This window comes from Rhinoderma darwinii, chromosome 3, assembly GCF_050947455.1.
Source record: "Rhinoderma darwinii isolate aRhiDar2 chromosome 3, aRhiDar2.hap1, whole genome shotgun sequence".
In the NCBI taxonomy this organism is placed as follows: domain Eukaryota; kingdom Metazoa; phylum Chordata; class Amphibia; order Anura; family Rhinodermatidae; genus Rhinoderma; species Rhinoderma darwinii.
The window spans coordinates 390,948,832-390,976,556 of record NC_134689.1 but is presented as its reverse complement, the minus strand read 5'-3'; the positions used below and the strand labels follow the sequence as shown (position 1 = coordinate 390,976,556).

General features: G+C 40.8%; 1 protein-coding gene across 2 annotated transcripts in view; it reads left to right on the top strand.

Moving 5' to 3' along the window:
* The window catches only part of OLFM2 (olfactomedin 2), a 270,986-nt gene that overhangs the window by 183,597 nt on the left and 59,664 nt on the right, over positions 1 to 27,725 (top strand). For both annotated transcript variants that reach the window (XM_075858947.1, XM_075858948.1), the window contains exon 3: positions 14,385 to 14,537. In XM_075858947.1, coding sequence (XP_075715062.1) covers positions 14,385 to 14,537 — 153 coding nt within the window. The remainder of the gene's footprint in view (positions 1 to 14,384; positions 14,538 to 27,725) is intronic.

The window sequence follows — 27,725 nt, the reverse complement described above, 5'->3', positions numbered from 1 at the left end:
GCGGCGACGTAGGCCTTAACGTCTTTAGGCAAACCAGGCCACCAATAATTTCTGGTAATGAGGTGTTTGGTACCCAGGATGCCTGGATGGCCAGATAGTGCGGAGTCGTGATTTTCCCTAAGTACCCTTAGCCGGAATTGCAGGGGAACAAACAGCTTGTTCTCAGGAAGGTTCCCAGGAGCTGAACCTTGATCAGCAGCAATTTCAGAGACTAAATCGGACTCGATAGAGGAAATGACTATACCTGGAGGCAAAATACAAACAGGATCTTCCTCCGAAGGAGGGCTGGCCATGAAGCTACGCGACAGTGCATCCGCCTTAATATTTTTAGACCCGGCCCTATAGGTAACCAAAAAATTGAATCTGGTAAAAAACAACGCCCATCGAGCTTGTCTCGGGTTTAGCCTCCGGGCAGATTCTAGGAAAACCAGATTCTTGTGGTCGGTAAGGACCGTTACCTGGTGCCTAGCCCCCTCCAGGAAGTGGCGCCACTCTTCAAATGCCCATTTAATGGCTAAAAGTTCGCGGTTGCCAATATCATAGTTACACTCCGTGGGCGAAAACTTCCTAGAAAAGTAAGCACAGGGGCGGAGATGGGTGAGGGAGCTGGTACCCTGGGACAAGACGGCCCCCACTCCCACCTCGGACGCGTCAACCTCCACAATAAATGGCTCCCTTTGGTTGGGCTGAACCAGCACGGGGGCCGAGATAAAGCACTTCTTGAGGGTCTCAAAAGCCTGGACGGCCTCAGGGGGCCAATGGAGGACATCAGCACCCTTGCGAGTGAGGTCCGTAAGAGGCTTAGCGACGACCGAGAAGTTAGCAATAAATCTCCTGTAATAGTTAGCGAACCCCAAAAAACACTGTAGCGCTTTCAGGGAGGCAGGTTGGACCCATTCAGCCACAGCCTGAACCTTGGCAGGGTCCATGCGGAAATCATGAGGAGTGAGGATTTGACCTAAAAATGGTATCTCCTGTACCCCAAATACACATTTTTCGATTTTGGCAAACAGTTTGTTTTCTCGAAGGACCTGGAGCACTTTCCTGACATGCTCTATGTGGGAGGACCAGTCCCTGGAAAACACCAATATGTCATCAAGGTACACTACAAGAAATATCCCCAGGTAATTTCTCAAAATCTCATTTATGAAGTTCTGGAAGACCGCAGGGGCATTGCACAACCCAAAGGGCATGACGAGGTATTCGAAATGGCCTTCGGGCGTGTTAAACGCAGTCTTCCACTCATCCCCCTCTTTGATGCGAATAAGGTTATACGCCCCCCGTAGGTCCAATTTAGAGAACCATTGGGCCCCCTGAACCTGATTAAAGAGATCAGGAATCAAAGGAAGGGGATACTGGTTCCTTACCGTGACCTTATTCAGGCCACGGTAGTCAATGCATGGCCTAAGACCCCCATCCTTCTTCCCTACGAAGAAGAAGCCAGCACCTACCGGAGAAGAAGAGGGACGAATGTAACCCTTGGCCAGGGATTCCTGGATATACTCCCTCATGGCTTCACGTTCGGGACAAGAAAGGTTAAATATCCTACCCTTAGGAAGCTTAGCTCCTGGTACCAATTCGATAGCGCAATCGTATTCTCTATGAGGCGGTAATACTTCGGAGGCCTCTTTAGAGAAAACATCAGCGAAGTCCTGAACAAACTCGGGTAGCGTATTCACCTCCTTAGGGGGAGAAATAGAATTAACAGAAAAACATGACGTACAACATTCATTACCCCATTTGGTTAGCTCCCCAGTATTCCAGTCAAACGTAGGATTATGCAACTGCAACCAGGGAAGACCTAGAACCAAATCGTACGATAATCCCTGCATCAATAGTACAGAGCATTGCTCCAAATGCATGGAGCCAACAAGGAGTTCAAAAACAGGGGTATGCTGTGTAAAATAACCATTAGCAAGAGGAGTGGAGTCGATACCCACTACCGGAACAGGTTTAGGCAAATCAATCAGAGGCATAGCGAGAGACATAGCAAATTCCACAGACATGATATTAGTAGAGGACCCTGAATCCACGAAGGCACTGCCGGTAGCAGACCTACCACCAAAAGAGACCTGAAAGGGAAGCAATATCTTAGTACGTTTCATATTTACGGGAAATACCTGTGCGCCCAAGTGACCTCCCCGATGATCACTTAGACGCGGGAGCTCTCTGACAGCATTCTTACGCTTGGGACAGTTGTTTACTTGATGCTTGACATCCCCACAGTAGAAGCAGAGACCATTCTTCCTGCGGAATTCTCTACGTTGTTGAGGGGACACGGAGGCCCTGAGTTGCATAGGTATTTCTGAGTCTTTAGGGGAGAAACGAAGCAACGGGACTTCGGGAGGCATCATGGGGGAGTCGGAGGAAAAAACACATAAACGTTCACGTTGTCGTTCCCTGAGACGTCGGTCAAGTCGTACCACTAAAGCCATAACCTGGTCTAAGGAGTCAGAAGAGGGATAACTAACTAGCAGGTCTTTCAGGGCATTCGACAGACCCAACCTAAACTGGCACCTTAAGGCAGGGTCATTCCACCGAGAAGCTACGCACCACTTCCTAAAGTCAGAGCAATACTCCTCAACAGGTCTCTTACCCTGACGTAAGGTCACCAGCTGACTCTCGGCAAAGGCAGTTCTGTCAGTCTCGTCATAAATAAGTCCGAGGGCAGAAAAGAAACAATCAACGGAGGAAAGTTCAGGGGCGCCAGGAGCCAAGGAGAAGGCCCACTCTTGGGGCCCTTCCTGGAGCCGGGACATAATTATACCCACCCGCTGGCTCTCAGAACCTGAGGAGTGAGGCTTTAAGCGAAAGTAAAGCCTACAACTCTCCCGAAAGGAGAGAAAAGCCCTCCGGTCACCTGAGAACCGGTCGGGCAACTTGAGGTGGGGTTCAAGGGGTGCGGTGAGGGGAACTACCAAGGTAGCATCAGGCTGGTTGACCCTCTGAGCCAGGGCCTGGACCTGTAGGGAGAGACCCTGCATTTGCTGAGCCAGGGTTTCACGGGGTTCCATAATGGTGTCAGGGACCAGGGTAGACTAGGTATACGGCTTGTGAATTTGTAATGGTGGGGGGGGGGTAGGGAAACGGACAAGTGAGCCCTAATCTACCCGCCACTCTGTCCCTGCCTACTTGCAACGACCCGCCCTAGGCGACGGGGTACAACTGGGCGGCGGTCCCTGCGCTCAGTAAGTGCATGACAAACACGACAAACAAACAAGGGAATACAAGCAAGGGAAATGGGCAGTTGCTCGCGGAAACACCGTGAGCAACAGAGTAGTGAACGAGCCGAGTCAAGCCAGGAGAGTGCGAGGTACAAAGCGAAAAGCAGAAGAGTAGTCGGTAAGCCGGGGTCTGTATGGAGCAGGATCAAAAAGTAGCAGGAGCTGTAGCTGGGCCAGGAAACCTCAAGGAAAGAATTCACAAGCACAGATGGACAGGAAGAGCAGGCTTAAATAGACCGAGGGCGGGAGCTAGCTGAGTCTGGCCAGGTTGCGATAGGCTCTCCCACTCCTAAGCCTGCCAGCCTGAGTGGAGGAAGCTGGTGTCTGTCTCAGGGATGTACACTCAGGTGTTGACTGATTAATTCTGGGAGTTAACCCCGAAGCAGTGCCTGGCAGATCCTTTACATCCACAATCTTAGATACATCCATTTTATTAACAATTCCACATTTTATACATATTACTCTCAGAACAATGTCCCCAATCAGTGTAGTTACATTGGAAAAATTGTTCTTTTCTCTTAACCCCGAGATTATTAATGCATAACCCAATCCTACTAACATTGGTATATAAAATATTCCTAAATGTAATACTAATACAATTTCACTCCTATGGAGGGCCAAAATATAGGGAGGGCATGTGCCTCAGGGCTTCACTACCTTGGGGACCAAGGGGCATTTGTTACACACTCTCTATGATGGCCATTTGGTGATCCTTTCCATATAAAATGAGGTGGAGCAGCTCTCTGCAGTGGGTCTGCAGTGGGTCTGCAGTGGGTCTGCAGTGGGTGGTCTGATGTTATTGTATTGATTAGATTTTCTAGAGACACTTCTTAAAAGTCATGGTATATTATATGGAATATAATTTATATTTATTAGTATAATAAATGTCAGGGGGGGGGGCTCTTTCGACATACAAGGGTGGTTTCCTCTAGAATGTATCCTGTATGACGTTATTACATGTCATTGGTATTTAACCGTCCTGAGTGACGTCCTCACCTTTTTGTATAATGATATTGATATATATATATATATATATATATATATATATATATATATATATATATATATATATAGTATACGTGTATATATATATATATATATATATATATATATATACATATATACTATATAGATATGTATAATATATATATTTCTACCTTGTATGTATGTTTATATATATATTGAAGACTGATGATACTTCAAGTGAAATGAAACTATTTTCATCAAAATAAAGCTCCTTAGGTCAACAACGTCTGCGCCTTCTTAAGTTATATCTACTAATGGGAAATATTGTTAGAATGAGTTGTCATCCTGATTTTCTGGGCTCTTGAATGGTAAATCTCCTTACTTTCTGTGATATGCACAGGATAAATATTACTGTATAACTAGCCATGTATAATTTTTTTTGTTAAATAAAATAATTAAATTAAGAAAAGAGGACTAAAGATCTGTGAGAAAAAGTAACCAGCAAAATGCAAAAAAATTAAGTGTATTTTTTTTGCTGTATTGTAATTGTATGGTGTTAATGTAATGTAATGTAATGTATAGTTAAATGTATTGTGTTATCTAGAGTCTTTAGGGGGTTTTGATTGTCACCTCTAATGGCATGTCAATTAAAAAAAAGAGCATTACAATGTTTTGTAGTGCACTCTGTTTGTTGTCACAGATGAAAAAAAACTGAAAACGGTTATGTTGTTTATAGACCATTAAAAGTTACATTATTTATTAGGCAGTGCCTTCAAACCTATGTCACTAATGGAAAAATAAATATTCTGAGGTTACAGAGGAAGAACAAATGTACACGCTCCCATAGAGAAATGAAAAAAGGGGAACGTTGTGTTTACATGGCACATCAACGTTACAATAAATGTCGAACAGGTCAACCGCTCCAAAATTAGAAAAGCCTTTTAACTTCAGACTCTCATGTTTTTGTGTAATTTGCCGATTTAATATTCCCTCAATGCTCAAAAAGATCGCTGTTAAAAAAACCAACAAAAAAACCTTATAGCCTCTAAAATTTTTCGCCCCCTCGGGGTCCGTAATGCAGACTCGGCAACGAACAATACTCTATAAAGCTTTTGTTTGCGAGATCACATATGTGAAAGCTACTATCTTACTTAGCCTGTGATTGGCTATTCATTAGGCCAATCCCATCTCACCATTTACAATGCATCCAGCCAATGAGATTATCTGAATAAAGACAAGCCTCCCCCTCTCTATGTCAATAACCTGTTGCCCGCTCATTTACTTAGGCTATCTTCACATCTGCGTTTGTTTTTACGGTTTTCTGTTCCATCATAGGTACAGAAAAAGTGAGCTAATGGCAGTGCCAATCCACCGCCAACGGCGCCCGGCAGTCTCTATTAACTTTAATGGGGCCTGTCAAGTTTTCGTCATGGTGTCCGGCATTTTACAGGCATTTCTTACGGAATGTGAAACGGAACCTCTGTCGCGGATGTGAACATCTCCTGACATTGGCACATGCGTTGTTTAATTCCAGCGGAATCCCTTCTAAATACCCTGAAAAAAGCTAATTATTAAGTATTTGGGCTTTTATATTACTATCTGAGTAATCCAGGGTATTAAATATTTTTAAACTTATGCTTAAAAAACTCATATAAATTTTTGACGTTTGCAGATATTTTAATACGTTTACAGTCTCTCGGTTTCATAAGAAAATCTGCAGGTCTAGCAGTCCACAGTGAGCTGGCAGCTGTATCCTCCTGCGGGGTAATTACAATTGCAGCTATTTTCTCTCTTGAAGAGAAATCCGATGCCAGACTGTCCGCTTTAGGCCAGTGATCAAAAAAATGATCAGACCGTCCCATAAGTGCCATATGAAGTGCTAATGCAGTGGTACTAAGGTTACATGGAATATTAAAGAAAGCTTTAATCTGTTTAGGCATTGTTCACACCTGTGTTTGGCGGCCCATAGCTTGCAGTGCTACTCTTGCTGCCAAAATGCTGGAAAACTCGACGGAATCCCGATGGATCTAATTAATAGATAAAGCAGTCCGTCAGGCACCATTCAAATCCATTTTATGGTGGATCGGCAGACTGCTATGGCTTCTGTTATAATCGGAATCCATAGCACAGAGGTGAACATAGTCTTACTTGTATCTATTCGTTGGCTCATAATAATATATAAATGTACGTGTCCCAACATCCATGATCCATGTAAGGGATTTAAATAAACTTTAGAAAATTAGAAAATTGCATTATCAAACACGACTTCATATGTTAAGAGTTTACAAATGTTATCGGGAGGAGAATGTTCCTGTCTGAAGCTAGGCTACATGCCTGTATAAATCGGGCATAGCTACAGATGTAGAGGTAGCAATCGCACCCGGGCACTGTTGTTAATGGGGGCCAATAGACTCCTCTGTCACATAAGAAGGCCCCATTATTATAAACAAAACATGGTAGGTGAGGGACCCTGGTAAAGGTTTTGCATTGGGTACAGGAGCTTAAAGGGGTTTGCCCATAAGGCACATTTATGGCATATCCATAGGATATCTTATAAATGTCAGATAGATGCCGCACCTATCTCTAGAACGCGGCCCCCTAAACCCCATTTTACCTTTCCCGGTTTCTGCTGCCTCACGACCACTTCCTGATTAGATGGTCGGGAGTTACGAAAACAGCGTAGCTCCCTGAGCTACGCTGTTTCCGTACCTCCCATAGAAGTGAATGGCAGTTACAGAAACTTTTGTAACTGCCATTCACTTCTATTTTCATAACTCCCAACCATCTAATCAGGGAGTGTCCGGGAGGCAGCGGGAGCCGAGAAAGTTAGAACGGGGTTTAGGGGGCCCAGTTCTAGAGATAGGTGCGGGTCCCAGAGGTGGGGTCCACATCTATCTGACTGATAAAATAAATTATTATTTGTAATTGACTTTTACTCAAAATTGTGTTTACTTTCAAAATGCAGCTTCTATGCATTCACTATACATAGAAGCTCCATCATGGCGTTTTCAGCCGCATCCGTCAGTGAACTGCACTAATGGCTCGGCTGCCAGCACTTACTGTGTTCCTCTGATGCCTTCTATAAGCCTCAACTTAGATATGATTAGTAATAGGGTTAACAAAGGCATCAGAGGAACACAGTAACACTAAGAGCTGAGTCATCAATGCAGTTCACTGACGGATTCCGCTGTTAGCATAGAGGCAGCTTCTATGCATATATTGAATTGAATGCATAGAAGCTGCATTTCTAAGATTCAATTACAAATATGTTTTTTTTAACAATACATACAGTGAAGGAAATAAGTATTTGATCCCTTGCTGATTTTGTAGGTTTGCCCACTGTCAAAGACATGAACAGTCTAGAATTTTTAGGCTAGGTAAATTATACCAGTGAGAGATAGATTATATAAAAAAAAAAAAACAGAAAATCACATTGTCAAAATTATATATATTTATTTGCATTGTGCACAGAGAAATAAGTATTTGATCCCCTACCAACCATTAAGAGTTCAGCCTCCTCCAGACCAGTTACACGCTCCAAATCAACTTGGTGCCTGCATTAAAGAGCAGCTGTCTTAAATGGTCACCTGTATAAAAGACTCCTGTCCACAGACTCAATTAATCAGTCTGACTCTAACCTCTACCACATGGGTAAGACCAATGAGCTTTCTAAGGATGTCAGGGACAAGATCATAGACCTGCACAAGGCTGGAATGGGCTACAAAACCATAAGTAAGACACTGGGTGAGAAGGAGACAACTGTTGGTGCAAAAGAAAGAAAATGGAAGACATACAAAATGACTGTCAATCGACATCTATCTGGGGCTCCATGCAAAATCTCACCTCGTGGGGTATCCTTGATCCTGAGGAAGGTGAGAGCTCAGCCGAAAACTACACGGGGGGAACTTGTTAATGATCTCAAGGCAGCTGGGACCACAGTCACCAAGAAAACCATTGGCAACACATTATGCAATAATGGATTAAAATCCTGCAGTGCCCGCAAGGTCCCCCTGCTCAAGAAGGCACATGTACAGGCCCGTCTGAAGTTTGCAAATGAACATCTGGATGATTCTGAGAGTGATTGGGAGAAGGTGCTGTGGTCAGATGAGACTAACATTGAGCTCTTTGGCATTAACTCAACTCGCCGTGTTTGGAGGAAGAGAAATGCTGCCCATGACCCAAAGAACACCGTCCCCACTGTCAAGCATGGAGGTGGCAACATTATGTTTTGGGGGTGTTTCTCTGCTAAGGGCACAGGACTACTTCACCGCATCAATGGGAGAATGGATGGAGCCATGTACCGTCAAATCCTGAGTGACAACCTCGTTCCCTCCACCAGGACATTAAAAATGGCTTGTGGCTGGGTCTTCCAGCATGACAATGACCCGAAACATACAGCCAAGGCAACAAAGGAGTGGCTAAAAAAGAAGCACATTAAGGTCATGGAGTGGCCTAGCCAGTCTCCAGACCTTAATCCCATCGAAAACTTATGGAGGGAGCTGAAGATCCGAGTTGCCAAGCGACAGCCTCGAAATCTTAATGATTTACAGATGATCTGCAAAGAGGAGTGGGCCAAAATTCCATCTAACATGTGTGCAAACCTCATCATCAACTACAAAAAATGTCTGACTGCTGTGCTTGCCAACAAGGGTTTTGCCACCAAGTATTAAGTCTTGTTTACCAAAAGGGATCAAATACTTATTTCTCTGTGCACAATGCAAATAAATATATATAATTTTGACAATGTGATTTTCTGTTATTTTTTTTATATAATCTATCTCTCACTGGTAAAATTAACCTTACCTAAAAATTCTAGACTGTTCATGTCTTTGACAGTGGGCAAACTTACAAAATCAGCAAGGGATCAAATACTTATTTCCTTCACTGTATATACATTCATGTAAAAAATTGCCCTCCAAAGGTTTACATAGCCTTTAAAGTTTAGTCTCTGAAGCCTGGGCTAAAGAGTAACTTGTGGTTGTACACTAGTGACTATCACTATATGACTGAAATGTCTTCCTATAGCAACAAAAAATTGGAAGAGATCTTGCAACAATTATAAATCCAGCCATCAGAATTTTTGTGTTTTTCGCAAAGTCACCATTTTTTCCCTTTAGGAAGCCATTGTGGTCACAACAAGGTAGTCTTGTAAGTCGCCAAGTAGCCTGGGCTTTACACTGGATTCACATGTGAAGTTTGTCCTGTCTGGTTGTGAGCTGTACGGCAAAGAGACACGGCCCTAAATCTTGGAGAACCAGCCATTGATAGTAGATGACATGCTGTTACTAGAATTCATAGGGTTGTATAGCAAAATTAGGATTGGGCCCCCACCTTATTGACAGTAAACTGAAGTATAACATCGCAAAGAGCTGCAACCGTGGATAATAGTCTTATATATTGGATGATCGAGAACCCGCAGAGAAGAGCTCAACAACCAAAAGGAATGTGGTTTCTTCACCTACATAGGCCCTCAGCCCCTGGGCTATCGTTACTCGTATGGTATTTGATGACAAGTCCCACCCTTTCTCCATGACTGATATCTTACCTTATAGTCATATTAATTTAATATGGAATATATGTGTTGAGGTCAAGTACATTTGTATATGGACTTTGCATAATCCAGCTAGACACTTAAGATCTTGAAGAATGGAGATACACAAATGTCACACATGGCTACTCGGTAATCCAGTCTTTTATCCCAATTTAATAAAACCTCATAAAAGAGATATAAGTAAGCATGACCTACTTATATTAAACTTATGTGAATTAAATTACCAGGAATGATATAAAAATAGCAATGCACATGATTTCCAAATGGAAAACAAATGGAAGGGGCCGTCCAGGAATAGAAAAACATGGCTGCTTTCTTCCAAAAAACTGTGCCACACCTGTCTACAGGTTGTGTGTGGTATTGCAGTTCAACCCAATTCACTGGTTTTCCACTATTTCTAGAAACAAGCAGCCATGTTTTTCTAATACGAATTAGGATTGTTTGTAAATATGTTGAAATCGAGAACGCTTATAATTTATAGATTTCATCGAAATATACGCTGCATGTGACACTGAGAACTCTACAAATACTTTACTTACCCATCATTCTTCTCTAACATTCTATTTTGTTATTCTGCTGGAATTTGCTCAGCTCTGTTACTGATGGCACATCTCTTAATTGGGATTCGGGAACTCTAAAGCATTGCATTCTGGGAGACAGTTTTTTTGTATAACTTATGCAAATCAGTATTGCCTACTTCATATAGATACCGAACAAGCAGTAAGGTCACAGCTCAGAATAAACTGGCAGAATCTCAATGTAGTCTCTCTAGTTCCCCAAACTGTACTATGGAAAAAAAACAAAAAACGTGCAAAAGTCCAGGGCTGCTTCAAATTGCATTTTAAATATACAGTGCCCACCAAAAGTTCCGGAACACCCTCATAGTTTTTGAACGGCTCGAGGTAGAGGATTGAAATTTGGTGGGATTTAATGGGGTCATAAAATCTACCAGGACGCACACACACTCTCTCTTAGGATTTTACCTGCGCGGTACATTTGCGGTAATGCTAACACAAGCGGTAGCCGATAATGAAGATGATAACTTTTAAGTTAAATATCTCAGCGAAAAGAAATCCTATCTCAAAATCCATTGCAGCATTGTTTTCGTATCGAAAATAGCTTTCAAATGAGCACCCACTCGACCCCACCCATGCCATGTAAGATTTTGCTTCCCCTGCCCACCCCACCGCCCCCAAGGGTGTGGGGTGTTTTTTTTTGGGGGGTTAACTGGTAGATTTTATGACCCCCATTAAATCCCACCAAATTTTAACCCTCTACCTCGAGCCATTCAAAAGTTATGAGAGTGTTCCGAAACTTTTGGTGGGCACCGTATATTTGGAGATTACCAGATGTGAAAATTATAATGTATGACTCTGTTCATGTTTTTTTTGTCAAAATTTATCAAAGAACATTAGAAAACAAATTCCTAGAGTTCGATTATGTACCACATAATCCTACAACCTGCATTGCAATGACGTCCCTTGCTGCTGTGCTGTTCTAACTTACTAATGATCTGCTCCCCAGGATGGACATCATGCAGTTTGTGCTTCAGAGCTGCTCTTCTTACTACAAGATCTTATTCACGAGGCAATACCATGTGCATAAAATCTGTACAGCGTCACACGGAGCACCTATGGGCTTAAATATGGATTTTTATGTAAATCTGTGGCACATGGAGGTTTAGTATGGGCCCATAGCAGTCTTTAGCTGCTGTATTACGGATTTATACAACAAGGATCTGAAATAAGAATGTAGAATTGTGAGACATGCCATCTTGGTGCCCAAGGCAAGAGTTGGAGAATACTCATCCCCCACCCTAATTTCCCTAAAGTGCCGCATAGTAGTTGTTGCCAATAATTATTTAATCAACTCTTTCCCCCTTCTCCTTCCCAAGCAATCCATAGAATATTTATTTAGCATACTTACCCCCATTTATTTCCAACCCTTTGGCCACCCTTCCACATATCTGTATGACAGGTGCCATTACTTCCCCAATTCAATCAAGCAAATTGTGCATTGAACCTCCGTAAATTGCAACCCTCCTCGGAGAGCCACCTTCTCTGCCTACCCGTCATCCTGCCCCTGTGAACGTGTGCATGAGCCCTAAGTGGTGATGGGAAGTTTTTCTTGCAGACAGTCATTTTTGGAAACTATGAGGAACCGTCCTTGGTTTCCTGTTCATCTAAGTACGAGTATATTCAAACCCTTACATGTTCTCTAATCCCTCCACTGCCATACATGTTTCTCCCACAGTCAGTACTTTCTACTCATCTGCTCTACATTCCATGCCCACGTGGATTATTACACAATTGGAAGTCGAAATTTCTTATATTGAGGTGAGAATGACCACACAACAGCCCAGAGGCACATCTTTTGAACTAACAATTTTATCTCCAATTCTACGGGTTTCCATAAAGTCCAGTAGAGGTCACAGTTTGAGCAAATAGGGCTATGAACTATATAAAATAGTTTTTGTTTTAATTAGGTATAGGTAATGTATCATTGGTAGTCCTCCGATCACAAAAATATAGTTAGGGTCAGATATTGGGCTACTTTTACTCAACTGGAGACTTTATTTAATTTCTACACATCAATTAATTGTGGAAACTTGAAAATGTCTACAGCTGCAAATTTTCCCGGCATGTCTCTATTTCCATGAGCGAGAGCACCTGTGCCGTTCAGATGTTTCTTGCTGAATGAATCATAATTCAATTTACCGTTGGTTCAAAGAGGATTGTATGAAGGGGCAGTCTGATAAAAGCGGCCAAGAGGAAAACACGGTTGTTTTCGTTTAGGTGGAGGAAATCTATGTGAACTGAAATCAGTGAATTAAATGAAATCTGAATCCATTTTTATAGTGAAATTTATATCCACACAAATGTACAAGAAGTTAATTCTAATCATTGATCAATCTAATCATTCTAATCAATAATTCTAATCATTGATATAAACCAGAGCTGCAGTTAAACATTAATGTTGCTTAGATCAAATGGACAACCACTTCTTAGTTAAACGCAATGTCGTCTCAGAGCATAAAAGGGCAAATTATCGAACCTTCAAATCATGAACATCAATGGATTTAAAGCAACTTCTTCTGGTTTTAGAGGGTTGACTTTCCCTCTAATAGCAAAACATGCTAAATACATCATACAAACAGAAGTTGGCTACTGCAGACAACTGAACCAAAGATGTGTGAATGCTGGATGACCATGAATGTTCAACCAATGTTTAAGCCTTTTATTAAAACTGGATTGAATATTAAACGTTCACTAAGGCTATATTCAGACTAACGTGTGTGAAATCGGCCGTGAACAACGGCAGTTTTTCACAGCCGATTTGCATCCGTGTAGGACCCGTTTTTATGGATCCCTCATAGACTTGAGTCTATTGAGGGATCAATGAAAACGGTCAAAAATAGGACATGTCCCATTTCTTCACGGGACGTTCACAGGGTCCGTTAAAACAACGGCCATGTGAATAGCCCCATAGAAGTACATTGATATTTATGCAGCCATGTGAAGGCCGCTAACGTTCGTCTGAATATGGCCTAAGTGAGAAAAATTTGTTGGAACTTCAGGATGACTATACTGTATGGAGGTGATAGAGGGATGGGGATGTCTGAGGTTAGAAAGAAGGCCTGCTTTCTTTTCTTTTCAAAAACAGCGCCACTCTTGTCCTTGACTGGGTCTGGTATTGCAGCCCTGTCCATTTACCTTATTCTAATCTCAGACAATCCCTTTATTGATTTAGTCAATATACACATTGAACAAATGTTCACTTACGCTCTCTACCTAATGACCAATGTGTCACATACGTTTTTGAAGAGAGTAGACGCAAACTTTACAACTGGCACCCCCATCACCCATCTAGTATTGTTGACATTTTAACCAGAGCACTACAATATAATCCGGCAGGTACAATGTGTAGTTGTCCCATGTTAACATGCTGGTCACTGCTAGACTGTTAATTTAATACAACGGATCCATAATCAGAAACCTAAACACTTAATATTAATGTAGACTAAAGGCTTTTGCACATTACGGTTATTAACTAAGATCTCAATGGAAAAGTAGATAGATAACACATTAAGTCAGGTGTTTGTCAAGAGGCTATAAATAAATGTGCACTGTAAGTGAAATGGGGTCTTGGTCGAAATATAATCACTCACTAAGTCTCATCAGATCAAGAAAAATCAAATGAGTTCTTGAACCACCATCCGAATGCAAATATCTGCACTAGTTCAAGATTTCCATATTTATTTTCTCCAAATCAGTGGTCTCAAACCTCTGGCTTTCAAGCTGTTATACAACTACTACTCCCATCATGATGAGAGCTGTAGTTTTGCAAAGGCTTGAGAGCCACAGGTTGGAGACCACTTCTCTAAATAATAAAATGCATCATTATTGGATATAAATCACTTTCAAAAAGTAGATTTCCAATGAGTTGTAGCCTATAAGTAGCCTTCAGGATTTCCAGAAGGATCTCTATGTATATGTGTGTATATATATATATATATATATATATATATATATATATACACAAAAAATATGGAAAAATGTGCTCTTAAAAATATTCTGTGACCTACAGAATATTTCGTGCATTGGGATTACTTTATAAGCATTGTATCCTATTTTTTATTCCAGGTACAGAACATTTCACAGTCTATGGAAGTCTTAGATCTGAGAACATTTCGAGATCTCCAGTATGTGCGAAACACTGAGTCCTTAATGAAAGTTCTGGATACAAAGCTAAGGGCTACGGACAGTCAGAGAAGTATTAATGCTAAAAGTTTTCAGGTACAGTACAATCTACCGTATTATTGCTTCATGTTAACATTCCTTCTGGTGAAATAAATCAAGTATTGTAAGATATTGCTCCCACATATCCCGTAGGGACACTTCAATCACACTTTACTATCGTATCTGTTATAGGGAAATTTTTTAATTTACTCTCCTTTGGCATAAATGTGTAACCTACGGTATGTTCCGAAAAGTCTCAAGAATTATACATGATAGAAACGGTAAATCACGGCCGTGCACACCACTACGGTCCTGTGCATGAGGCCAAAGAGCTTTTCCCTTGATAATGGAAATATCCAAAATGTGAGCTCAAACCTGCTTATTTCAGTGGGATAAGCCACCAATTTAATGTGTAGAGCGGCAACCCAACAGTCTCCGACAGCAGATGTCAGGGGAAGGAAGGATCAGCCATGTTGAACTTTGTTGCCCGATCCTTTGTTCCTCTTTGGAGTGCTGTCATAGGTGTCTGGTGGCAGTGGATTATTTCCTTCACCCCATTGAAAGAAAAATTCTCTGCTCAGCCTCATCATGTTTATGGGCGAATCGGGAGAGATAGCTCTGGCCAAACAAGTATTCGGCCAACAGCTATGCAGTATGTATGGACAGCCGAGCGAGCGAAATCATCGAGATGTATGGACAGCCGAGCTCTTGAATCATCACCAATGTCATTGTCTGATGTATGTTATATGTCCTGATCCTGATATAACAGAAAGTAGTAAAAGTGGAGAACCCATTTAAGACCTTCAAACTCTGTGGTAATAGCCCAGAAGGTCAAAAATCCTTTTCTCTACCACAAAAAAAGATCTAACACACCAGGCTTTACTATCACATAAGTTGTATTTTCATTAAACTTATTGATAAAATTCCATTTTTTAGCTCCTTTGAACATGAATTTACTGGCAATTTTTTGAACTTTTTGGATTCTTTAACAGAAAATAAGTCATGACTCCTCTATGATATATTGTGTTTGTACGGTACTTTTTATTTTTACAAACAGGATTTGCAGAACTTCTCTCTGACCTCACAGTGTCCCTACTCCCACTCAAGGCATATTGCCACAGCCGAGATACTTAATCAATTTTCAGGATTATTAAATTTGTGCAGCTCAAGCAGGACTGGATCTGGCTGCATTTCATGATTTAGAGTAAGAAGGCAGCTGGCAGCTTAGGAGCTCTGAATCCTTAATGTACAACTGATACCGGGGGATACAGGATGCAAATACAACCAAACTACTTGTTCATTTACCTGCATGTGACTTCATAGTTACTGTATATTTATATGACATCAGTAAAGTTGTCGGAGCCCATAAAGTGGAGCTAGATAAGTCCTATGCTATTATAGATGTTCATTGAATGTAATGATTTCCTCAAGTTAGTTTGCACTGATATCTAGTTTCATGGTAGTAAAGGCAAACTAAAGGTGGCCATACACATTAGATGTATGTCGTTTGAACCCACCAATTTTGGCGGAACCGGCCAAACATCTAATGTGTATGGCGTAGTCCCATCCATGTGGGGAGCGGGAGCGGGTAGGGAAAAATAGCTTTCGGCCGAATGAGCGTTTATAGCAAGCTTAAAAGATTTCTCAGGAGAACAGATAAATGGGCTTGAATAGTGACAACTCCTTTACTGAAACAAACGTGCCCAAATCTATTGGCACTTCTTTTCTTCCACATATTTTGGGAGGCCATATAAAGTACATTGCTTAGCAGGTGGAGACAATAAAATCTCACCGGGTAGAAAGAGAATTACATTTTTACACCATCTTGATATTAATAGGGTGTCTTTACCATAGAGGCAAACCATATGGCTGCTATGGAGAGAAAGAAGCCGAGACCAGGATGGGTAGTGAAAAACCTGTCCTTATTTATGACTTTTCTCTTATAATGTAAATTTTGTTTTCTTGTGCAAAGCAAGAATAGGCATCATACTGTTATAGATATAATTTAGAATATCATGTCTCCACAAAATAGATAGGTAGATTGATAGATGGATGGATGGATAGAGAGAGATAGAGATAGATAGATAGATAGAGAGAGAGAGAGAGAGAGAGAGAGAGAGAGAGAGAGAGAGAGAGACACAAATGCTTTACTGTAATTAGGAATTAATCGGTCCAGAATGTTCCGGTCCACTGTATTTCACTGGACAAGGAGAAACACTAATTGACTTCCATTAGTTTCAGTTCATTTATTTTGACCTTTCCAAAGCTGAGTTGACTCAATGGTTTCCCATCATGTCGATGTTTTTAAAGATTGTTACACAAGTCTATTTCCTACCTTCTTTCTGCTACTTAATTCGTTGTCCAAGAGTCTCATGATTTAATAAAGGTCACCTACAATCAGAGGAAATAGCAGAGATGCAACATCACACCGTTTTTTCAAATGTGTACCATGGCTCTCCTGTTCTTGGTTTAGTAATATACGCTATAAGTTTTTGTGAACGGTCTATATATTGGATTGATATGCTTATGCTATCCAGAATGCGAGCAGTGATTGCCAACCACCATCCCGTGACAATGACCAGGATCAGAAAAAACTCTCATCCCACTACCCTTCCCTTTACATTTGCCCCGTTATAGTTAGCCCCGGTGATAGCAACAGCCCTGGGCCTAACAAAAGCCCCAGGTCTGTCCTAAGATAAACCCTGTGCATAAAACAATTGAACAAAGCGTAATAAAATATTTTGTTAAAAAATATATATAAATAGCACAAAAAATAAAGAATTTACATAGATGTTTTTATTAAACACAGTTTTTAAAAGTATTAAAAAAATACATGTGTTATATATCCCCTTAATCATTGCAACCCATACAATACATTTACAATCAATTTAAATAATAACTGTACTTTCCAAAAGCTTTTGATATGTCATAGAGACATATCAGAAGCTTTGATCGGTGGGGGTCCAGGTGCTAAGCCCCCCCCTTAAAGGTGCAGAAGCGCTCAGCTGAGTACCCTGCATCTTCGACTATAATTGTCGCACCTTGTTAGGTTAAAGACGGCTCACATGGACGTAAGAGGTAAACTTTTGTGCCCTGTAAGTACTATTCAAAACTACGGATAACACTTTGAGAAGTGTCAAGGACAAACTCCGTCACATGTACACTACCATAAGCTTGTATGGTCGATAAAATCCAATTTGCTTAGAAAAGTCCATGGTAATTGGTAACTACCTAACTAATGCGTTACATATCATTGCCTGGACATACAATATTTCAACTGAATACGTTCTTTGAAAATAGAATCAGAAAATAAAACAATCTATACATGGACAGAATTACAGCCGAAGATAATTACTCGGACAAGGCTAGAAAAGGTAATGAGTTCTTCCATTAAAAACCTTAGAAGAGAAGCATGGTGGATCGGTGGTAAGCTCTAGTGCTCTGTACCAGTTGAGTCCTTGTTCGAATTCGGGCCATTGGCAACACCTACACAGATTTTGTATGTTGCCCATTCGTTTCTTCTAGGTACTCTGGCTTCTACACTCCAAAAACATTCTGATTTAACTAGCTTCCTATGAAATTGACCCTAGTGTATGTCTGGGAGATGTCAACATGATGGACATGATCCTTCACCTTTTTACGAGAAAAAGAAAGGTTGGTGGGCATTGCCTAAAGATTATAAGATGTTCCACTCGATGATAACATCGATACAATACCGACTTTTCTTGCCTTTACAAGAAACAGTGAAGGAACCATTTCCAGAGACGTGATAACTATAGAGGTATCTGCCCCATAAGGGGACACCAATACTATAAATGGCCAGTGATGGTTGGGGGGTCTAGGAGTTTTATGTCTGAGCTAACCTACTACCACCACCACTATAACTTATCCTAAGGACAACTTATAAAGACATAATGTTTATGAGAAAACTAATTATTTCACTAGATGCTTGTAGTTCTAACAGACTGGTATAAGGAATATTAAAATTGGCCCTCTAAATCGACCAATGCTCAGTCAAAATGTATTCCCATCGCAGACATTTATGCCATAAATGCCTGATAGATGCAGGTCCCAGCTCTGGGAACGGGGGTCAACAGACTCCCATCCTACTTGGTGAGGCTGATTCCAGCCACCACATCCAGGTGGAGAATTAATGAAGAGGTGACCACGCATGTGTGTCGCTCTTTCCATTCTTTTCAATGGGTGTTGCAGACAGCCGAGCAAGCAGGAGATCTAGGACCCGCATCCATCAGACATTTCTGACAAATCTATTGTATAATAAGGCACATTTTTCTGCTTCTCAAGGGGGCTTCAGTGGTAAGTCCACCAGTTGGTTGTGAGGTGGAGCTGGGGAGGCAGTTTTGACAGAAGTACTTATATGCTGCTTAGGCCTCTAGCCGCAGCAATCTAGGTTTAGCAAAATAATTGACTCTTTTTGTGCGCTTATTTTCGGGGTTGCCTGAGAGTAAAAAAATAAATAAAATGAACAGTAGCAAATGTTAGAAAATAAAACAAAAAACTGTGCTCACCAGTAAATCCCCTATCGCTCCAGCGCTGATGCTCCAGTGGTCCCTGTTTACTTAACAGGAGCGATGATGTGTAAATCACTGGCCTCAGCCATCATGTGTTATACTTACTGGCATCACTGCTGAGGTCAATTGTTTAGCTGCAAAAATCACATGCCACTAAGGCACAACATCATTAAAGAGGTTTTCCCATAATCAATACTTATCACCTGTCCACAAGATAGGTGATAAATATTTGATTGGTGGGGATCTGACTGATGGGACCCCCATCGATTACACGAGCGGGCTTATCGTTCCTGGGAGTCCCATAGGAATGGAGCGGTAGTGCGCATGCTTGGCCACTGCTCCATTCATTTCTATGGGGCTGCTGAAGATAGCTCTCGGCAACCCCATAGAAATGAATAGAACAGTGGTCGAGCATGCACACCACTGTTCAATTTCTATGGGGATCCCAAGAACGACACTCGTGATCGGTGGGGGTCCCAGCGGTCAGATCCCAACTGATCAGATATTTAGCTATGCTATCCTATCCTATGCTATGGCTAGGCGACAAATAATTATTGAAAACCCCCTTTAATGGAAAGTAAACAAAGATCGGCGGGGGACCACCAGAGCATCGGACGGACTTAACAGCTTCACACTGTTTTTTTTTTGTATTTTTTATAACATTTTCAGCTGTTAGTTTTATTTTTTTACACCCAGACAACCCCTTAAATGTTATACTGGGTTCAAGAGACAGAAGACAGCATGACTTCGACTACTGGTCATGCCTGGGTATCACCATGCTTTGGTTGGTGAGAATATGGTTGAGATGTCCTGTTTAGAAAACTTTTTTTGATTACAATTCTTCTGACCTGAACTACCCTGTAAAAAATTTAAATAATCACTATGCTTTTAATAAATAATTTAAATGTAGAGACGTCAATGACTGTCTGGTGGCCAATGCAATTTAGGTGCTTAATGCACTCAATCTTTAGACTGCGCTGTACAGACTAATTGCAACAATTAAGCCATTGACTGATGTTTGGTTGGGGATTTGTACATGCTTCAGGTGTGTCTAGACAATAACTGAGATCACAGACTCAATAACATTGCTACAGCCGTGTAGGACATATCTGGAAAATATGCAGGGAAAACCAAAAGACTTATTCTTATTGAACTAGCTAAAGTGGTTTTCAGCTGTAGCTGGAGTGGTGAACTCCCGTTCTTCAGGTTCCCGTTGCTTATTGATTTTGTGTTTTTTTAATTATTTCCCTTATGTTTGCCTTCCGGTTAAAAAGTAATTTTCTACAAACAAATCTGAGATTGTTTTTTATGTCAAAAAAGGTTATGGATGGCTAAGAATCAATATGAAACCCGCCATTCTATGTCTGGTGCAATAATGCTTCAAGCTAGTATTTTTTTGGGAGGTGTATAATTGAACTGTTCTAGGAATTCATCTAAACCTAAAAAGTTATATATTCTCATAAAGTGAGAATAGTGTGGGCTATGGTTATATGTTGCGAAATTGTTGGAAAACCAGAGGCCAGAAGCTCGTACGTAGTTACTAAAGAAGACATCAAGGGTCCTATTACACGGCCTGATATGTGCAGTGTAAACAAGTGCCCAGGGCTGATTCTAGTTTTTCTGCTGCCTGAGGTGAAAATTGAATTGGCGCCCTCCACCAATCTTGATTGACATCCCCATGCCTGTTCTACATCACTAGAAGCCTCACAAAAAAAATAAATCATACCACCCATTATCTCGCTGCAGATCATACAGTGACTACAGTACTGATTAGAGGCAGAATAAACATTTACATTAAGTGACTCACAGGTGACGTCTCCATCCGGTCCAGACCTCTATGATTACTTCTCCCGGACACGGCCCATTTCTGCAGTTTGCCGCTCAGATGTCTTCAGCTTATCACTTTTCAAACATTTCAGCACCTATAAATGAAGATAGAGTTCTCATGGTGCCACACACAATGCCCCTAAATATAATAGAGCCATACACTGCACCTCTAATTCTAATAGAACCATACACTGTGTCCCTGATTATAAAAGCACTATACACTGTCACACGCACACACACACACACACACACACACACACACACATACGCACACACACGCACACACACACACACACACACACACACACACACACACGCACTCACGCACGCACACACACACACACACACACACACACACACACACACACACACACACACAGTGCCCCCTGTAGATAGTGCCCCACATATAGCCCCCCTGTAGATAGTGCTCCACATATAGTCCCCATGTAGACAGTGCTCCTCATATAGCCCTCACCCCCTGTAGATAGTGCCCCCCATATAGCCCCCCATAGATAGTGCTCTACATATAGCCCACTCTGTAGATAGTGCTCCACATAAAGCCCCCACCCTCTGAGCTAGTGCTCCACATATAGCCCCCACATACAGCCCCCTGTAGATAGTTCTCCACATATTTCCCCCTGTAGATAGTGCTACACATATAGGCCCCTGTAGATAGTGCTCCACATATAGCTCCCCTGTAGATAGTGCTCCACATATAGCCCCCTCGGTAGATAGTGCTCCACATATAGCCCCCACCCTCTAAGCTAGTGCTCCACATATAGCCCCCACATACAGCCCCCCCATAGATAGTGCTCCAAATATAGCCCCCACCCCTGTAGATAGTGCTCCACATATAGCCCCCACCCCTGTAGATAGTTCTCCACATATAGCCCCCTGTAAATAGTGCTCCACATATAACCCCCTGTAGATTATGCTCCACATATAGCCCCCACTCCCTGTAGATAGTGCTCCACATATAGCCCCCTGTAGATAGTGCTCCACATATAGCCCACACCTCCTGTATATAGTGCTCCACATATAGCCCCCACCCACTGTAGATAGTGTTCCACATATAGCCCCCACATATAGCCCCCACCACCTGTAGATAGTGCTCCACATGAAGACCCTCACACTTTTAACAGAAAAAACAACTTTACATACTAACCTAAACCCGTTCCCATGCCGTCCTCTTGCAATGCAGGCCTGCTCTCTTCTGAATAGGTCTGGGGCTGAACGAAGCAAGCGGCGCAATTACGTCATCTCGTCGCTTGCGCCGGTAAAAGGTGCTGAGTGGCAGGGCAAGTCATTCTGCCCGACCAATCATCGCCTTTCAACGTGACATCGAGCCGCTTACGTCATTGAAGGGCGCTGAATAGCGGGGGCACGTTCCGCCATTAAGACCTATGAATGTAATTGTATCTGCATCTTACAGAGGAGCAATGATCAGTAATGTATAGGAACAAGCAATCTTTGCTACAATCGCTCGTCCCCATACATTTCCATTATGTCGGCAGCACATCTCCCTGTTTACACAGGGAAATATGCCACCGACAACAATAATATTTAATGCTGCATAAATGATATGATCAGCCAAAGATTGAACCATTGGCTGATGGTTGCCCTGTTTACACAGGGCAATGATTGGGAACGATAATTGGCCTGTACAAAAGGGCCTTAGGGTCTTATGCACATGACCGTATTATGACTTTGTACAAAGTTGTATAGGGCCATAATTCAGTGAGGCCCTACTGTATATGACTCCAATTTTTGTGTGAAAACCCAAGCATAAGTAGAACATACAAACCACGTGGAGATGTCACCCTGGTGTTTGGGGTGTTCCTTCTCTAATCTGTCCACTATCAGAAGAGGGGATTCTCAGAATTTTTTATATTCACTAAATAGACCAGAGACTTTGCTCTGACCACGTAATTATGTGTATAATTATGTTTTGTTGGGCATTTTTACTTTTAGAGTCATTTTGCCAATGCTCACTGAATAGTGATGATGATCCCCCTAAATGGACGCTAAATGGTCTTTTCTTATAGTTGGTAGTACTGATAAGACTATGGCTTTCCCGAGAACTGGTGGTTTTGTTTTCCTGTCATTTCACTAAGACTTTTGTTGTAAAGCCAATAATGAGCTTCTGGTGCTCATGACATATGTTTTCCATCAGTGGGGTTTTGATAGTCATGCAGTACTCTAGAGAGCACCGTACAATATCTACAGCACTTGGGTTCTGACACAGCTGAAACAAAATAATCTGTAATAAATAGACACAGACGCCCATGATGGGTGACAAAAATCCAGTAGAGCATTCTAAATCCAATCTCTTCACACGCTAAAAAGTCATTTGCAATTTATCGGTCTTTTTGTTTCTTTAAAATGGTTTCATTTGCTTTATTTTCATCTTGACAAATGCCCCATGACTGAAAAGTAAAAAAAAAATGTCTTCTATTGCTTCATGTAACTGTTTGCGTTGTCTTCCTAGATGTTCCGCTCCTTGCTTCAAAGACTGGCTTTTTATTACTAATATCGATCTGTAGAATCTTTCTTTCTTATCATTTATATTCCAAGTGCAAATGAATTCTGCTGTACAATGCACTGTATTTACTGACAACATAAAAGACACTCAGAACTGGATGAGTCCTACACTATTTGAGCAGGCTAAAAAGATCTCACTTTATAATATCCAGTCCTGAAAACCTCACATTTATTTAGGCTTTTTCAATTTGATGTCTCAATCTATGTGATGGAAAAGAGGACCCTGTGCACATGGCTATATTCGTGATCTATGTTACCAGGATCCCGAATATGGCACCCATATGATTCTATTGGATCATACTGAGCCTCTGTGTGCATCCGATATTGAACAAAAAAAAAAAATTAGAGGTTACATTGGTGCTTCACATGAAGCTACACAGAGTCCCTATGGGTCCAAATTATGGATCCATAGCATAGTCTGTGCACATAGAATAGCTGTGTGTATTGGGCCTAAAAATGTAAAAATATAATATGAACCCAGTTGAAGATCCCCAGAAAACTAGGGATAAGCTAAAATACATTTAGCAAAGTCTGAAAGAGTCTGGATATTTTGAGTAAATAAATGCCAGGTAGTTGATCTATCAAGGTTCCAAGTCAACTGATTTCACTTTGTCTTCAGACTTGAAATTAACTGTGATCGGAGAAAAACCATATCCCAGAAGTTAACCTGTTCAGGGCAGCGATCAATCCCGATCGCATCAATGTTCAAGGGTGGTCCCTCCTTGTACTTGTGATCTCCAGCCCAAGCGACATGATCACCGGGGCTGGAATCACTATGGAGACAGGCTGGGACCAAATAAAGGCCCTAAGGGCTTTCTCTTGTAAAATCCTGTTAGAGCATAACATTTTTGTTTAGTAAAAAAAAAAAAAAAGCATTGTAAAGGAAAAAAATACAATCAATTATAACAAACAAGTTAAAAAAAAAAATGAATAACATAATATTATTTATAAAACCCTTACATATTTGGTATCTCTATAACCGTCACAACATGCACTATAAATAAATACACTTATTTTAAGTGAACAACCAAAAATATATAAAACATGGTGGAATGTTACCCCCTAAAATTAAATTGATAAAAATGAAATGCTAAAAATACCTACCCCAAAATACTACGTGTAAATAAAGTTATTCGTTCTGGAATGCCGAGATAAAAAAATCCAAACATTTTGTGCGGTCCTAAAGACAAATAATGGCTTGGTCATTAAGGGGTTACTTAACAATATTTCACCAACTTAACAAAAATTTATAAAAACTGGGTTCATATTCTATTTTTTAAATCCCATTCTCATACTGAACTAAAATAGCTGTTTCTTCTGCGATAAGACTTTCCTCGTGAAGTTATTCATCCATCTTTTAGATGTTTCTTAATTCCTGTGGCCTTTTATGTAATTGAGATTGGAGATAGATTATACAGGAATTTTATTGATTCCCATAACAGTAACAATTAGATATATGAAAATGTTATTTGAAATGACACAATCAATTATATGATGACATCAATTAATGTCCAGAAAAAAAAATCTCAAAGTCACTTTACATCATATATTTTCTTTTGCTGTGGTATATATTATTGCTTAAATCGGTGGTTTCCAACCTGTTGCTCTTCAGCTGTTGTAAAAACCCACTCCCACAGATAGAGAACCCCTGGTTTATATGATGTTCTAAAGCAGTTGTCCAATTCATTTTGAATAAAGTTTATTCTTATGAGCACTATAAGCGCTGTTACTTTCTGATTCACTCTCTGAGCTGATTTTGTCCCAGATGGAAGATTTCGGGAACCCCATCTACTCTCAACAATGGTAAGACTCCAAGTTGAAATTCTTATAAAGAGCTTGTTCTGGCCGAGGTCAGTTTATTTGGATGTCTACATACACCCCGTTTTTAAATGTGCTGTAGGTAAACAAACACTGCAGTTCATGTAGCCTTAGTCCTCATGATCTGCTCTTCGGGACCCAATCAATGCAGCTATGGTTCTCAAGGTCTTCTCTCCTGGACCATATTAGAACAGAGAGAGGATTATAATGTAGCAGCACGTAGACTTTTACTTGTTTCACTTAACTTTATTTATAATAAACCTCATTAACAAATGGATCGGACAATATGATCTCAATATTTGCTCAGGCACCAGATGAAAAATTATTTTCACGGTACCAAATCACTAGATGTTTAAAACCCCAACACCCACCGGTTGGGGACCACTGGTTTACATGATTCTCTAAAAGCGGTTGTCCAATTTTAACTAAAGTTTATTTAAATGAGCATTCTAAGTTCTCCTACCTTGTAATACTTTACCCTCTCTGAGCTCATTTGTTCCCAGATAGGATATTTCAGGAACCACATCTATTCTCAACAGTGGTTAGATCTCAAGTTGAAATTCTTATAGTTTGTTCAGGCTGAGGTCAGCTTACCTGGATGTCTATTTACATACAGGTGTGTCCTTCCCTACCGTTCCTCATGGTTCCAGTTATGCCAAGATGAGTGTCACGAGATGACCAGCTTTAAAAACAAAAAAAAAGACTTTCGCCTTAATCTGTCGGAGGTTGTTACGAAAATGTTTTTTTTTCAATGCTGATCATCTCGTGCCACTCATCACGGCATGAGCCGAACTCGGAGGAAAAGAAAAGGAAGTACACATCTGACCTAAGTGCTGTAGATAAACAAACACTGCAGTCCATGATGCTATAGTCCTCATGATCTGGTCTTGCGGACCTAATCATTGTAGAGAGTAGCTTTGGTTCTTAACGTCTACTGTGAACCGTATTATTACAGATAATAGATTACAATGTATAGCAGCAACAAGGTAAAAAGCCAGCTCACCTCCAAACCACCAATCCACAATTAACACATGGCAGTATCAGGCACGGATAAGTCTAGAGCAGGGCACACACACAGGGATAGAGGAAGAAATTCCAGCGATACAAATCCACGGCAATGTAATAAAATCTTTGCTTCTTTATTTCAATATTTAAAACATCCATGGCATTACCAAGGAACACAGGTTTTGCTTACGCGTTTCGGATAAACATCTGTACTATGACTAAGGATGTTTATCCAAAACGCGTAAGCGAAACCTGTGTTCCTTGGTAATGCCGTGGATGTCTTAAATATTGAAATAAAGAAGCAAAGATTTTATCACATTGCCGTGGATTTGTATCGCTGGAATTTCTCCCTCTATCCCGAGATTACAATGTAGGTGCGCAAAGAGTGCTTCTTTATTTATAATAATCTTCATTAACAAATCGATCTGACAATATGAACTCAATATATGATTTCATTTCCAGTCCAAAAATGATTTTCAAGGTACGGAATTACGAAATAAAACCTTTAGAACGCTAAAGTCTCAAGCCGTTGACTCGATAATAGAGGAAATCAGGTTTTCTCTTATAATATTCAGAACAGTGCACATTACGAGACGTTACGTTAATGGTGTCATATACCATATCTTTATTGGCATGGTTCTTGTTTTGCCCGAGAACTGTCACACATCTTCTGTAACTAAGCAGTTAGTGTGGGATGAAAAGCTTTAGGCATCCAGTGACTTTATATTAATAGTAATTAGTATTAATATGTATTTCTCTCACAATCTGCACTACTGCCTCAGCAAATTAGCAACACGCCATTAAAAGCAGCCTTGTATTTCTAGTGTTATAATAAAAGCTCTGCCAAGAAGGGTTGGATTTGCATTTCTTGACTCGCAGGTCACCTTTTTATGTATTATTCATCCCCCACACTAAAGTTAAAGATCTGAATGCTTTTCAACCTTTGTCCTTGCTCATCACCACAAAAATATACTTGGAAATATTTCAGCTACAATTAAATCCATGATTACATGATTGTAATATGCAAATCGGTAACTAATAATATATAAAGTGACCATGAGGGTCAATGAAGTGTAAAATTAGCAGAGTGCTGCCCTTGTCATGTCAGTTGTGCTAGGCCCAGATTAAGTCTAGTTTATTTGAACCCAGACTATACCATCATTGATGGAGCCACTGAGTAAAGAAGACATTTAGGATTTAGCAGTTAGATTTAATAAAATGCAATATATTTTATGTTTGATATTGAAAACAACATGTCAAAACACACTATATGCATTACAGTAAATGTAAATGACTTCACCTTATATTTCCGCCACGAGTTGGGGCTGTAGAGTATTGGACTACATCGGCTTAAATGTGGTAAGCGTTACTTAACCTATGTGGTAAGCGTTACTCCCGGACATATTTTTCCTTAAAGGGAATCGTTCATATTAAAAATGTGGCCCTATTCACAGGCAGCTTGTTATAGAGCAGAAGAAGCTGAGAAAATGTATATATATTTTTGTGGGAAATTATTCAGGAT